This window comes from Tursiops truncatus, chromosome 5, assembly GCF_011762595.2.
Source record: "Tursiops truncatus isolate mTurTru1 chromosome 5, mTurTru1.mat.Y, whole genome shotgun sequence".
NCBI classification, from domain to species: domain Eukaryota; kingdom Metazoa; phylum Chordata; class Mammalia; order Artiodactyla; family Delphinidae; genus Tursiops; species Tursiops truncatus.
The window spans coordinates 21,867,149-21,882,907 of record NC_047038.1 but is presented as its reverse complement, the minus strand read 5'-3'; the positions used below and the strand labels follow the sequence as shown (position 1 = coordinate 21,882,907).

Genomic DNA, 15,759 nt, shown 5'->3' with positions numbered 1-15,759 from the left:
CCAGTTGTTCAATGCTTACTATGTTCCAGGCTTTACATTAATTGTTGCTTTTAATCTTAACAAAAACTTTTGTTGATCAAGAAATAGGTTTAATATGATTAACCTGGTAAATGGATGAATTAAGATTGAAATCCAGGTCTGGGTTCATTTCAAATTCAAAATGTATCTGGTTAACCACTACTCTGATGCTGTCAATTTTGTAAAAAACCATTATGTGCATTTTGAATGAGCCTGACGGATTTAGTGCTTTCTAGTCTACTTGTGAAGTGCTTTAGAAGAATTGGTACTTTTAGTTGTTATTGAATATTGTATATTACTTACCACTGAACTGTAAAATATATCCAGCTCTAGGATAGTTAAAATTACTATTAAGTAAAACCAGAGCACCACGAATGGAAACTAGTAGGCGTATTGAGCTTACATTATATATCTTTTTGGAAATGTTTAAATAGTTGTTTAAAGTTACTTAATACCTTGATATGTAAAAATTTGACTCTAGGAGAAGTTGGATACAAAATGGCACTGATACCCTGCCTAGACTCTAATGAAATGGTTAGTAGTCATAATAGGAACAAAAGGCACAAGCCTCATTTAAGTAGCTTTGGTTGTGACTTCTGCATTAATCAGCAAAGGGCCCTTCTCTTAGCTGAAAATAACTTTGTTTATGGGAACTTTAGGCCAGAGAGGGAGCCTTTCCTAAAGTTTCTTGTTCTTGTTAGGCAAAAGTTTAAACTCAAGTCCCTGTTTGTTAAGTAATAACGTAAAAGAAACTGTTAACTTAGAATTACCTTCAGATGGAACATCTTACCTCATTCATCTAATTCCAAACAATGGTATGATTTCATGTTATTTTATTCTGTTCTTGACCTTTTTTCATCATAACCTGCCAAATATCATAATTTTTCATTTCATGGAAATTTACTTCATGGTTAATTTTTCAAACAAAATTGTGTTTTAAGACAGAAAAAATGATCATACCGATATTGATAACTTAGTATTTTTGATGCAAATTTACTGGATATTTTTTAAGTTCGTAGGCCAGGTTTGGGACTGCTTCTTTCTTTTGTAGCAATGAAGTTGAAAGAATGATGGAAAGGCATGAACGCTCTAAGCCTGAAATGTTTGCAGAATTGCTGCAAGCAGCAAATACAACTGATGACTATAGGAAATGTCCTGTAAGTATAATTTGGAGAACTCTAGTGTGCTTCTGTATTTGTAAATTTGAAAATAGACATTCAGAAATTACCATGCAAATATTAATTATATCTGGAATTAATTTGAAGAATTTATTTTTTCAGTGTTTTCTTAGGTAACTCTTTATACCATATGAGCTCTTATTTCTTTAAAAACTTGTAACACTGTGAAGGATTTAAGGTAGCATATGTTGATTAAGTTCTGAAGTCTATCATTTGACTAAAGAGAATTTCTTTTTTGTTTTTCTTTAAATAAACATTACAGATGGTATTATTCTTCCCTCATGTAACATTATTAATGGCTTCAAGGGCTTTATATCTGCTATTTTTTTAGGTTGAATTCTTGTTTTAACAGATTTACAAAAATACCGAAGAAAAGTACTTTGATTTAAAATAAACTTTATGTTTAATCAATAATTAAGACAAATACTTTGCTAGAAGTCTATTTTAATATGCTGAAGAAATAAATTTCTGATACATGTTAAGAATGTTGTTGCATAATACAAACTGTATAAGGCATTACCTGTGGTATATCTGTTTTGATATTTCAAAAGTTGTCTTTTGTGTTTTTCTTTAGAGTAACTGTGGCCAAAAAATAAAAATTCGGCGTGTTTTAATGAATTGCCCAGAGATTGTTACAATTGGTTTAGTCTGGGACTCTGAGCATTCTGACTTGACCGAGGATGTTGTTCGGAATCTCGCGACACATCTTTATCTTCCCGGGGTATATCAACTCTTTTCATTCTCTTCCTTTTTATTTTTAAATTCCTCTAAAACGTCTTCATATATTATAAGGCACTTTGTTTTTCAGAACTAAATTTTCTTTCTAAAGGAAATAATTTGCAGATGTAACTCTGATAAAGTTAATCAAATCAGGCTAACTGGAATGCCTTTCTTGCTTAGACTAGGAATGTCTTTCAGTTACAAACTAAACCATCATGTGCTCTATCCCTGTATCACTATAGAGTGATGATGATATGATACTGTATATGCATATACAGTATATGTGTGTGTTTGATAATGATTATAAATATAAATACTAAGCTAGAAAAATTTAAGATTTAAAATTCATCTACAGCTCTTATCTCTTAATATGCTTTTTACCATCTTAATACATTTTGAATTGGTTTATATTACAATTAAACTTTTAAATAGTTATCTTGAGGTAGTACGTTTAATGTATGTTAAAATATGTGATTCAATCATGAATTATCAGGAAATGTGTAATTTACCTCACATTTTGAGTTTATGTATGTAAAGTGTCAATTCTGTGTTAGAGATACTGTGCTAATAAACTAAGTTGTAATAAATACATTTTATTGGACTTAATGTTTCTTGTGGACTAATTGAAAGTAGTAATTCTGTTAACAGGGCAATGTGGTGTCTTTAGTACTAATATAATATCAGTTTGGGGCAGTATGCATGAGAAATATTTTTCATAGAGAATCAAACGCATGACTCATCAAATAATTGTTCCTCATTTTAAAAAAGATACAGTATTAAATATACATTATTTTTAAACAGCTTTTTTATAGGGTTACTGATGAAAATGCCAAAAATAGCGAACTTCACCTTGTTGGCATGATTTGCTACACTAGCCGACATTACTGTGCCTTTGCTTTTCATACCAAGAGTTCCAAATGGGTATTTTTTGATGATGCAAATGTGAAAGAGGTAAGTGACGCTTTACTAACTGGAATATTTATTGTGATTTTTACTTTTTAGGAATAAATGATATAATAATGAAATAATTATATAAAATAATTATTATATGTAAGTATATAAAATAGAAATAAGTGAATTTAATTATAATAGCATCATTTAAAGCCCTCCAGTATTAAAAATTAGAAAACCAAATAGATGAAGCAACTACTTTAGACACTGGACGACAGGCAGTTGAACAGAAAAAAGGGAAACCAACAAGATGAACCCTACAATGATCCCTGCCTCCTGCCTAGAGGTAGTTTCTGGATTGCAGTGCAGCGAGGGAGAACCCAAACAAAGCCTAGTAGTCTCACTGAGTTGAGGAAACCGAAATTAGAGTTCAAGGAGGCCAAGATGGCTAAAATTTGCTGGACAGATTACCAGAAAGAAAGCTGCACAGAGGGAAAGTCCTGGAGATTGGCAGAGGGATCCCCTTTAATCTTTGGCTGAATAGTGATCCACCATGTGTAGGGTAAATGAGCACAAGGTGGCAGAAGGGACCACTGGAAAACAATTCCCTAAACTCATGGGGCTAGAATAGTTTGCATCCGTACTAGCAAGAGTGGATACACAGGACATCAAGTTGAATCCTCAGAAAAATATCACCTTAATGGTGGGGCTAAATTATTCCTAGACTGAAGATTGCTCTGGACCTGACATAAAAAGCTTAAAATGATGCCTTCAAAGGGCCAAGATGATACCATATGACATAACACATAACTACATGTCAACAATTTAAAAGGAAAACAAAATAGTTCAATAGCCAAAAATGTAAAATTCAGTGAAATTTCAATATGCCATTTCAAAGTAGCATTCACTAAAAAATTACCGAATATACAAAGAAGTAGGAAGACATGACCCATGCCCTGAAGGAATATCAGTAACAACAGACCTTCTCTGCCATTTCATTTCTTCAAATCACATGAAATGGGGTGAGCAGGCAGAGTAGGGAAATGGAGCACACCTTCTTTTCTCTCAGAAACTTCATCAGCACCTCAAAAACGAGGGTTCATACTAATAACTGATCTCGGAGGTCAGTTCCAGGCCAGATCTGATATTAAATTGCCTTAGGAAAAAAAAAGACCAAAAATGACAGAAGTAGACATATCAGATAAGAAGGTTAAAACTGCTGTTTGGCTATAGAGAGATTTATTAGATAACAGTCAGTAAACATGGACCATAAAACTAGCTGATAAATTGGACTTTGTCAAAACTTTTGCTCTTCAGTAAGGTACTGTTAGGAGAATAAAAAGACAAACCATAGACTGGGAGAAAATATTTGTCAAGCATATATCTAATAAAGGCTATATTCAGAATATATAAAGAACTCTTTTTTTAAATTTATGTATTTAATTTAGTTATTTTTGGCTGTGTTGGGTCTTCGTTACTGCGTGCGGGCTTTCTCTAGTTGCGGCGAGTACGGGCCACTCCTTGTTGCGGTGTGCAGGTTTCTCATTGCGGTGGCTTCTCTTGTTGCAGAGCACGGGCTCTAGGCACACGGGATTCATTAGTTGTGGCACGTGGGCTCAGTAGTTGTGGCTCACAGGCTCTAAAGCGCAGGCTCAGTATTTGTGGCGCATGGGCTTAGTTGCTCCACGGCATGTGGGATCTTCCCGGACCTGGGCTCGAACCCGTGTCCTCTGCGTTGGCAGGTGGATTCCCAACCACTGCACCACCAGGGAAGCCCAAGAACTCTTAAACTCAATAATAAAAAGACAAATCAATTAAAAAGTGGGCAAAAGATTTGGACAGTTCACCAAAGAAGATACATGAATGGCCCTTGAAATGATATTCAGTGCATCATTAGGCACAAAGGAAGTACAAATTTGATTCACAATGAGATTGCATTACTCACCTATTAGAATGCCTAAAATTAAAAAGACTGACCATACCAAGAGCTGACAAGGACTCTTGTGAGGCTGATGGAAACGCAGAACTGAACAATCACTTTAGAAAACAGTTTATCAGTTTCTTATAAATTTAAACATGTTTATCATACAGCCTAGCAATTCCACTCCTGTGAAAGCATGTATCCATACATAATTTGTACTTCAATTTTCATAGCAGTTTTACTCATAGTAACCAAAACTGGAAACAACTCAAATGTCTATCATCAGGTGAATATAAAGAAGTTGTACAACCATACAATGGAATATAATAATCAGCAATAAAAAGGAATGAACTAGTGATACATGCAACAATGTAGAAGAATCTCAAAAGCATTGCGCTAAATGAAAGGAGTGAGACACAAACAGCTAAATAATATGATTCCGCTTATGTGAAATTCTAGAAAAGGAAAACACAAAGTGACAGAGTAGACCATTGGTTGCCAGGCATTGCAAAGGGGTACAGGGAAAGTTTTGGAAGTGAGGATTACATGATTGTAGACATTTAGCAGAACTCACTGACTTGTACAGTGTAATTGGATGGTTTTATTTTATTAAGTTTTATTCAATAAAGCCAGTGAAAAAATTTGGAAACTCATATTCTAAAGTCCACACTTTGCTTGAATTACTTAGTACTTTGATATGGCAGTTTATTAAGAAGTTCCATCTTGAGTCAGTATGCAGCAACATTTTGGCACTCCTATTTTGCATTTAAATTGTCAAAATTTGAAGGAAGTTTAAATTGTCAAAATTTGAAGGAAGAACTGGGTAGTCACTCTCTGAGTTTCAGGTTTCTTTTGTTTTCAAACTACTCTCGTTCTTCAAGTATCTCAGAATCCCAGGTAAAGGGGGTAAACAGCTAAAAATGTGTAATTTGGGGCTTCCCTGGTGGCGCAGTGGTTGGGAGTCCGCCTGCCGATGCAGGGGACGCGGGTTCATGCCCCGGTCCGGGAGGATCCCATGTGCCGCGGAGTGGCTGGGCCCGTGGGCCATGGCCGCTGGGCCTGCGCGTCCGGAGCCTGTGCTCCGCAGCGGGAGGGGCCGCAGCGGTGAGAGGCCCGTGTACCGGAAAAAAAAAAAAGTAAAAATGTGTAATTTGAACAAACTCCTCAAATTTTTTTAAAGACCCCTTCTCTAATAAAAAGCGAATATTCTAGAATGCTTTGTTTCATTGGTTTTGTTTTGTTTTTAAATGAACTTTATAGAGGTATAATTTACAAACATTAAAATGTACCCATTCTAAGTGTCTAGTTTGGATTTTGACAACTGTATACATGCCTGTTTAACCTCCACAATCATTGTATAGAACATTTTCATCACTCCAGAAAATCCTGTCATGTCCCTTTACTGTCCCCAACCCTGGGTCCCAGGAAATCATTGATCTCATTCTACAGTTTATGTGAATGGTCTCTTACAATAGACATTCTCTGTGTTTGGCTTCCTTTGCTAGGCATAATATCTTTTTTTTTTTTATTTCAAGATACTTTATTTATTTATTTTAAAACAGGTCACAACACTAAGCTTCTGGCCCATTCTGCCAATGCACAAGCTACAAATGCTTGCTCAGCAGTTGAGGGGCACACTTTAGTAGCATGTTTGAAAAGTGAATAAAAATCCATGTAAAACAAATGTTCAAATAGTTTCCATAGGAACACGGATAAGTGTGACCCCATCACCTAGTCTTACACATTGTTGCATCTGTGCCAACCCTATTTACATAGACATCTCAAAACTGGCAGAAATTAAGTTAAATGGTCCCCCCCAAACCCTTAAATCAAGCTAAACTCGCAGTTAACAGCTACAAGAATGGTATCTACACATTAATATGAGCTGAAGCACAGGCTTCTGGGTGCTGTTTCATTCCACTCTCCCAAGCACAGGACACAGGCAGAGTGCCAACATCCTGCTCCTCTACTCCGAGTGGGAAGTCGTGGTTCTGGATTTGCTGCATCAGTTGCCATGTTGGCCCTGACGTCACATAGTAGATGGTCAGTCTCTGGAATCCATTGAAAGTAGAAGCAGCAGCGGCTGCCATCCAGTCATCATACGGCCATCCAGTTGTTCCAGCACCATTTGTTGAATAGACTCTTATATTTCCCTATTAAATTGCTTGAAGTCTTTGTCAAAAGTCAGTCAACATGTATGAACAAAGCCTTTAAAATTTTGATAATCTAGATCTTGATATAGAAAGTGTACAATCTTGCCCATCAGTTTTTTAATGATAATGTTTATATGATTTTTATCTAGACTAGTTACTAAATAAAATTAATCATATAGTGTGATGAACAGTTGAACTACTAGTGTCTGAGTGTCTTTAAAATTTTTTAATATACAAAGTAATTCAGTCTCTGCCTTTTCATGTAACACATTGATTACAAGGTTTTGTTTTGTTTCTATTCATTTGTAATTTTTTAAGGTTGGAACTAGATGGAAAGATGTGGTCTCCAAGTGTATCCGATGCCACTTCCAACCACTGCTTTTGTTTTACGCAAACCCAGATGGCACAGCAGTTTCCACTGAAGATGCGCTCAGGCAGGTCATCAACTGGTCACCTCATAAATCCGTTGCAGAAAATATAGGTAATTGTTTAAAAGTTCTTTTTAGTGTTTTTCTGTTATCACAATCACACTAGGAATACTAATATACTGAATATGAAATGAATGTTGAGGATAATTTCAAAATTTAGTTTCAGTAAAGTGGAGTTCAGGAAAATTCTAATACTTAGAATTAGTCTTTATAAAGAAACCTTTCCTCCTCTGTGGCCTCAGAAGCACCTTCAGCAGCCACCCACGACTATGGTCACACAAACACAGGAGGGGATACTTGGCTGGTAGCTCTTACTAGCAGTAAATATTGAGATTTAAAGTGAGTTAGTACACTAGAAAAGTCCAAAGCAGCGAGGCCATTTTTGAATGCCCTACAAAGCATGTAGAAGTCCTTAAAAGATGTCAGTCCTCTAAGTTTTTAAGTAATTTTCTCTATATCATTAAAAATGTCTGAAAAGATGATTCAAATATCTCTTCTGCTGGTGGAGAGGAGGAAGGGGATTATACAGTTTTGTTGGTCTTTTTAAGGATGTGAAAAGTCCTCAATTCATAAGTCGGAGAATTCAAAAGAAAATGGATTTGGTGATCAGACAAAACAGAGAGAAAATCAAAAATTTCAAGCAGATAGTATTTCATCATTTAATCAGAGCCACATTCAAACAAGTGGCAGTAGAGGAACAGGTATGTATTTAAATTGTCATTTTTACATCGTCCTTGAACTGTTAAGCTTCCCCCTCTCTTCATAGTTAAGCTTCCCTCTTTCTTCACTTACTGAATCTGTAATTCTTGGTAAGGACCAAGAGGAGAGTCCTTAACTAGCTTTCCTTGGCCATGAAGAGAAAATAAAAAGTAGAAACAAAATTTTGTATTTGGACTTAAGCATTTCTCCGAGACCTATAGTTTTATTTGAACAGTTTGACGTGACTAGTGTTTGAGTTTCTCCATTCACTCAAGGCTGTACGTAATAGGGTGGAGGCAACCTGGACTGTCACCAGAGAAAGCTATGATATGGCCTTTCCTTCAAGGAGTTAATTGTTAACTTGTAGAGGAAAAACATTCAGTTAATAATTTGACTCATATGCCAAAATTAAATGTAGTATTAGTGAATGCAACAATAGTTTGAAGTTACTATAGTTGTAGTTTATTTTTAACCTCATTTTTATTCAACTGTCTCTTGTTATTATCATTCCACAGCTTTAATTTTCACAATCCAAGATCTGTGATTAGGGTCCAACATGAAACAATCACAGCATGATGTACAGTTATGGTTTAGAAATATGCAAAACTCTAAGTGGGTGGATGTTGAGGATGATTTTGTAAGGAACTTTTAAATATATTAATGAAATAATGTCTAACCCTAAAAGTAACCCATTTAATCAAGGGTGATAAGATTCAGCATTAACAATTACCATTTACGATAAATGCTTTTAAAAGTTCTTAATGGAACTTTTTCCATTTTATGTATTATTGATACTCTTATATTAAGCCATTATCTATTTTTCAAAGATACCTACTTTTACTAGAAACTGTATGTGTTTAAGAACACAAACATTGGAGCCAGGCAATTTGTGTTAATAATCCTGGTTCTACACGTACAAGCTATGTGAACTTGGGCGAGTTCTTAACTTCTCTATGCCTCTGTTTCTGAATCCAAAATGAAGATAGTAATTGTACCCACCTCAGAGGAGTATTGATAAATGAGTTTAGACACTTAGAATAGCGCCTGACACATACTAACCACTCAGTTACCTTTAGCTCTCATTATTTCAAGAAAAGTTCTCTTGTTTTCCTTTACATTCGCTGTAGAGCTATACATGAAGTTTTAAAACACAGCTTGCATCTCTAGTGTCAGCATAAATCACATTGAGTTTTTAGTTAAGCATAAAAATGATTTTATTGTATAGTTTAATCTGTATTTTGTTAATATATAGCATCTTAAATTTTAATATAGTTCAATTTGTACTTTTATTGAGCAATTTGAAAAATGATCTGTATCATTATTAAAGAATGGTTTCTTTTACAGTTAAGTCAAGTCACAATGATCAAAGGGAAAAAATAAAAGACATTTCCAGAGAATGTGCTCTAAAAGCCATTGAACAGAAAAACTTACTTTCCTCACAAAGGAAAGATTTGGAAAGGGGACAAAGAAAAGATTTGGGCAGACATAGAGGTAACTTAAGAACTTACAGCATTCATTGGAAAAGGGGCAGCTAATTTCTTATTTTAAGGCTAAGTTTTATAATTTAATACAATTTAATATAATTTCTTTATATATTATATATATTTATTTAGATATTATGTATCTTAGTATGATTTCTTTAATATACCTATTAAACCTATAAATGTAAAGTTTTCCTAGTTCTTATTCAATTCTAGCCTGGAATACTTGTGTTTTTTATGTTTCAACTTTACTTTTAACTATAAATTCAATTCACCCGTGTGGTACATTCGAATAATAAGGAAGGTTATAAAATTAAGTGAAAAGAACTTCTTTTCCTGCAACCCTTGACTTTCACTCTGTTCCACTGTTAATAGTTTCCAGTTCATTATGAGCACGTCTTACTTTTTATGGTTTTATGCTCTTTTCTTTATGAACATAGTATAATTTAACCGATATTGCTAGACTTTAGAACTTGATTTAAGATTCTTGCTGCAGTGAAATCCTTTCACAGGTACTTTTTGCATACAGCCATTAGCATAAAATTCTTTCAGAATAATTGCTGGGTTTAGGGTATGTTTATTTATTTTCAACTTTGGTAGGTGTGGCTCAGTTGTCCTCCTAAAATACTTGACAGTCTGCACTCCCACCAACAGTGATTAGATGTCTGTTTCCAGCAGCAATTGGTTTAATAAATTTTAAATCTTTACCAATATAATAGGTGGGAAATATTTTTATTTTTATGGTTTTTATTAATTATGAATGAGATAGAATAGTTTTTTAAAATTGCTGTAATTATCTTATCATCTACTTTAGAGATCATTTTTTAAAATAATTATATAACCATTTATTTTATGATTTACTTATTACTGTTTAACATTTCTTCTCAAACAAGGTATTTGGCTTGTGACTAAAAAGTGGCTCTGAAGAGTAGCTCATTTGTATTTTTATTTATTTTTAAAGATTTGGTTAATGAAGACCTTCCACATTTCAAGTCTGGATCACCTCCTGCCCCAAATGGCTTTAGACAATATGGGAATCCACATCTATATCATAGTCAAGGAAAAGGACCGTGTAAGCATGACCGAATTGCCCATCAGAGTCGAGCTTCTGCACAAACATTAAGTTCAAGTAAATCCCAGATTCTTGCTTCAGGAGAGAAAATAACTGGCAAATTTAAGAGTGACAGTGGTACTGGATATGATACAGACAGTAGCCAAGATTCTAGGGATAAAGGAAGCAGCTGTAATGGCAGCACTAAAAGCCGAAATCGAGGTTGGAAACCTATGAGAGAAACATTAAATGTCGATAGTATTTTTAATGAAAGTGAAAAAAGGCAGCATAGTCCAAGACATAAATCAAATATTAGTAACAAATCTAAATGTAGCAAAGATCAGAGTTTTAACAGTTGTCCAAAAGAGAATCCAAAGCAAAAATGTTTAATGACTATATATGAAGATGAAATGAAGCAGGAAACAGGAAGCAGGAGTTCCCTTGAATTTAATGGAAAAGGAGCAGAAAAAAATAAAGCCCTCAAAGAAACTAAAGTTCATGGTGACAATTGGCAGATGCAAAGGACAGAGTCTGGATATGAAAGCAGTGATCATATCAGTAATGGCTCTGCTAATTTGGAGTCACCTGTTATCGATGGAAATGGTGCAGTGATGGATATCAGTGGTGTTAAAGAAACCGCATCCTTCAGGTAATACACAAGTTATGTGAATAATTTCCCCCCACCATTCTCTCTTTTTAGTTATTTGAAGTAACTTTCAAAGGTTGGGGTCAGTTAAATGAAAGGCAAAGAGCTTGAGCTCAGAGTATCCTGGGATATTGCAGGTTATTTGATATTTCAAGTTTCTATTTTTAATAGTTATTTCTTGATTCCAAAAATAACAACTGTTTATTTTGGGGAAGTTTAGAAAGTAAAATACATTATCATTGTTGCCACTAAAAGCTATTGATGTATATATACTACAAGTTTTAAACCATAGATTTAAATTGGTGTATCTCAGTCATTCAGCTAATTGTTTAATTCTTCAACCTAGTTAATGTTCATTATCCCATTTCTAACATTTGTAACTCAGAACTGGGGTTATTTTCTTCTGTCACAACCCAGTTCCATGAAAGAGATATTTTTCCTTTAGCAAGTATTAAAGAATACAGCCAAATAACTAAGTTTGTATTCAATTAATTCTTAATTAATTCTGAAATCATTTATTATATTACTGTTAGCAGTCTATTTGCAGTTCTTTGTGTAACCTCTAAAACATGTCCACCACTTAGGTCAATTTAGCCACTATTTCTGCTCTTAATCGATCTAAAGCATCTTAATTTGATGTTAGCTGGTGTTTTATTACATTCATTGTTGAAAAGCCAGAAAAAGCGACCGCTCATGTTTTACCGAAATAATCACTGTAATAAAGACTTGGGAAGCTTTTTTACTTTGCAGGGTAATTTCATAATACTTCTTCGAAAGGGGTAGCCTAGGGTATTAGAAAGATCAGAACTTTGTAATCAGATAGGCTTGGATTTTAATTATTGGGCAAATTAATTTGACTTTCACAGCCTTAATCTCCTGTTGAAAAATGAGGATAACAACTCCTTTTAAGTATTTTAAGTTGTGAGATGTAGATTAATAATGTACATTAATCCCCTAGAACAGCACATGGTATATAATAATTGTTTAGCAAATGTTATTTCCTTTCTTTTTCTTGGGGTAAACTAAATAATAATCCATTATAGCTGATGTGTTTGGTGTGTGTTTTATTCTATTCTCTAGCAACCAGATTAAGACAAGCAATCTAAACATAGATCGTATGAACTGTACCTCCCAACAGAGCAAAAACTACTTGGAAGGTAAAAATTTTATTTAAATATATTATCATAGTAGCAGTAAAGAATAAATCATGGTATTACGAGTAAAGAAGCTAAGGACAGTCCTGTCACTGATAAGTTTATGAGTAATGAGGATGGAAGCTGGGAGAGTTTATGCTTGAAGTCTTAAAAGATGGGAATAGCTACTTCAGGGAATAGGAAAAAGGGAAAGTGTGTCAGTCAGGCTAGGCTAGGTTCTGCGCTGTGCAGTGGTAACAACTTGAAAATCTCCATGTCTTAGTACAAGATTGTTTCTTGCTCACAGCACGTGTCCTGTGAATGTCAGCATGAAGTCTCTTCCTAGTAATCACTCAGGGCCTGAGGCTAATGGGACTCCATCTCTACCAGTACTTCTTTGATCATTGCAGTACTGGGGGGAGAGGAGATTGAAGGGGACACACATAGTGAATCACATGTAAGCTCTTAAAACTTTCAACCCAGAAGTGATAAATGTGCTTCCACTCACATCTGACTGGCCAAGGCAAGTCTTAACAGCCAGGCCTAATTTCAAAGAGGGTGGAAAAGGGTAATTTGCTGGTGCACTGCAATATGTATGAACGGTCCTAATGTCTACCACAGGCGTTAAGGACAGATAGAAAAATTGATAAACAGCCTGCTAGAAAAGTTCACTTCGGAAACAGTAAATACGTAATGGTGTGACATTATTATAGGCGATTTGTTAGCAACACATAGAGGCCCAGAAGCAAAGAAAACTAGATGTTTGTCTACAGAATTCGGCATTGTTACTGAGAGGTTATACCTGAAGGATTTGGGGAACAGGGATCAAGGAAAATGATGAGCAAGGGGATTACTGAGGTTGGAATCAAAGTCATTGTCTTCAAATTTTAGAATTCAGAGGGTTAGAAGGGCTATAGTTTTTCACGATAAAAAATAGCCACGAAGAACACATTTTAAAGTTTGTTTTTAGTCTTTATCATCCTTAAGGCTTTTGTGGAGATTATTTTTCAGGTTGCAGATATTGAATATGATTAAATGTTTAATTATTTTGTTTTCATCAAATGGTATAATATCAGAAGGAAACACTTATATTAAGGAAATAACCTTCCTTTCCCATATAAAATGTCTCGCCTGTTTAAAAAATCTGATAAAAGTCTGGTAACCAAGTATTACAGGAAACAGTAAAAGGCTGGCCAGAAATCAACAGCAGAAGTCAGTAAAAACTGAACAATAACTGCAAGTTCAGTGCTCTTTATAAAATGATGCTTGCTTCCTGATATTAATAAAAACACAAGGTCATAGAAATTTCGATGGTTAGGAGTGCATTGCTATAATAGCTTTGTTCTGGGTTTCCCCACTTAATATGAAATAGTATGTATGTAGCCAATTAAAACTAATTTTTTTTATTGTGGTAAAATATACACCACAGAATTTGTCATTCTAACCATTTTTAAGTTACCATTGGCTGATATTAAGTACATGTGCATTGTTTTGCCACCATCACTACCACCTATCTTCATAATTCTTTCATCTTCTCAAATTGAAACTGTACCCATTAAACAACTCCCCATCCCCCCCTCCCCTGGCCCCTGCAACCTCCATTCTACTTTCTGTCTCTTTGAATTTGACTACTCTGGGTACCTCATATAAGTGGAGTCATGCAGGGTTTGTCTTTTTGTGACTGGCTTATTTCACTTAGCACAACGTCTTCAGAGTTCATCCATGTATCAGAATTTCATTCCTTTTAAGGCTGAATAATATTGCATTATATGATGTAACACATTTTGTTTATCCATTCATCTGTTGATGGACATTTGGGTTGATTCTACCTTTTGGCTATTGTATATAATGCCCCTGTGTATATTAGTGTACAAATATCTGAAATCCCTGCTTTCAGTTCTTTTGAGTATATACCCAGAAGCACAATTGCTGGATCCTGTGGCAATTCTCTGTTTAGTTTTTTGAGGAACCACCATTCTGTTTTCCACAGCAGCTGCACTATTTTACATTCCCACCAGCAGTGCAGAGGTTCCAAGTTCTTCATATCCTCACCAATACTTGTTATTTTCTGGGGTTTTTTTTTGGAGAATTGCCATCCTAATGGGTGTGAAGTGGTATCTTGTTATGGTTTTATGTACCCCACGTTTTATTTAACTACATAAATTGCATTACATTAAAATTATTTCTTGTTTAATAAACTTCAAAGCCTACCATAGTTCTTTAAGCTAGTGTTTGCTTAGGGAAACTTTATTAATGTTCATACCTTATGGTATCTGTATGTGCATTTCCCTCCCCTAGTCTTTGAGAACATGTTAAAGTGGGTATAGGAATTTTTTTTCCAAGCTAAAAACTGGCCCTGCGTGGATTTTTTCCTTTTTTTCAGTAAGGCACAGTTTAATTTTTTGTGGCTTGGTATGATTTTCTTGGATTTCTCCTACTTCTTAATTATAAAATGGGGGTACACTTACATTATTGACCTGAAGAATGACTTTCTATCCATAGGTAAAAGACTTTTACAAAGTTAAGAAACCTTAGAAAATTTTTTATTTTCATATTTTGTTTGACATTTAAGTCAGCTTTCAATATTAGTCTGTACAAGTTTATGTGATGGTAGAGAAATTAAAATCTATAACAATGCCATTGTAATTATCTCACTGATAGTTTTTCATTGATAGAGATATTATATAGCCTATTATATTTATGGATTCTGCTGCAAACAAACATACCTACACTGCCTAAAGCTATTATTTGGGAACATTGTTGAAATTCCACAATGCCACTTAGATTATTTTAGCTCCTCTTTTAAAAATGGGTCACTAATGGGGAGAATGTCAAATGCCTTAAATTACATTCAAAACAGAAGAAATGACATGTTCAAAAGCACATGGTCAGGAGAAACTATCACATATTGGAAGGATACAGCTAGTTTGTTATATACAAGGCTGGAATGCATACCTGGAAATTGTGAGGTGATGGTTAGAGGATAGAGAGAAGCCAAATCATGATGAAACTTTTATGCTATTTTTAAATCCTAAAAAGTAAATGGAAAGGCATCTAAGGACAAGGAGAGTAGCGTACTCCAGTTTGCATTTAGAAAGGACTCTGGTGGCAGTGTAGGGGGTGAATTTGGAGCAGTGGGAGAAAAATTATTTAGATGAATAATAGCCTAGGAGAGAAAAGATGAGGGTATAAACTAAGGCAGTATCAATGTCAAGAAAGAAGATTTGAGAGATTATAAGAATGTGTGGACAGTGGAGTCACTTTCTGTGACAGATGTGCACAGTGAGGGAAAAGGAGAAAGCTGGGGGTGGCCGTATTTGGGTATTACATAAATGGATTCACCATTTACCAAATGGAGGAATATAGGAAGAAGGGACAAATTTTGGGGGTGAGAGAGGATGGCAAATTTATTTTTGGATTTGCTTGGTTTGTCATCTAGG

The 15,759-nt window shown here is 34.8% G+C and overlaps 1 protein-coding gene across 26 annotated transcripts in view; it reads left to right on the top strand.

Annotated features, from left to right (window-relative positions):
- USP53 (ubiquitin specific peptidase 53) overlaps positions 1-15,759 on the top strand; it is a 203,953-nt gene that overhangs the window by 33,667 nt on the left and 154,527 nt on the right. For all 26 annotated transcript variants that reach the window (XM_073804914.1, XM_073804913.1, XM_073804909.1 and 23 more), the window contains 8 exons: positions 1,070-1,175; positions 1,771-1,917; positions 2,718-2,867; positions 7,200-7,362; positions 7,858-8,010; positions 9,353-9,499; positions 10,451-11,189; positions 12,267-12,343. In XM_073804914.1, the coding sequence (XP_073661015.1) occupies positions 1,070-1,175; positions 1,771-1,917; positions 2,718-2,867; positions 7,200-7,362; positions 7,858-8,010; positions 9,353-9,499; positions 10,451-11,189; positions 12,267-12,343 (1,682 nt within the window). The remainder of the gene's footprint in view (positions 1-1,069; positions 1,176-1,770; positions 1,918-2,717; positions 2,868-7,199; positions 7,363-7,857; positions 8,011-9,352; positions 9,500-10,450; positions 11,190-12,266; positions 12,344-15,759) is intronic.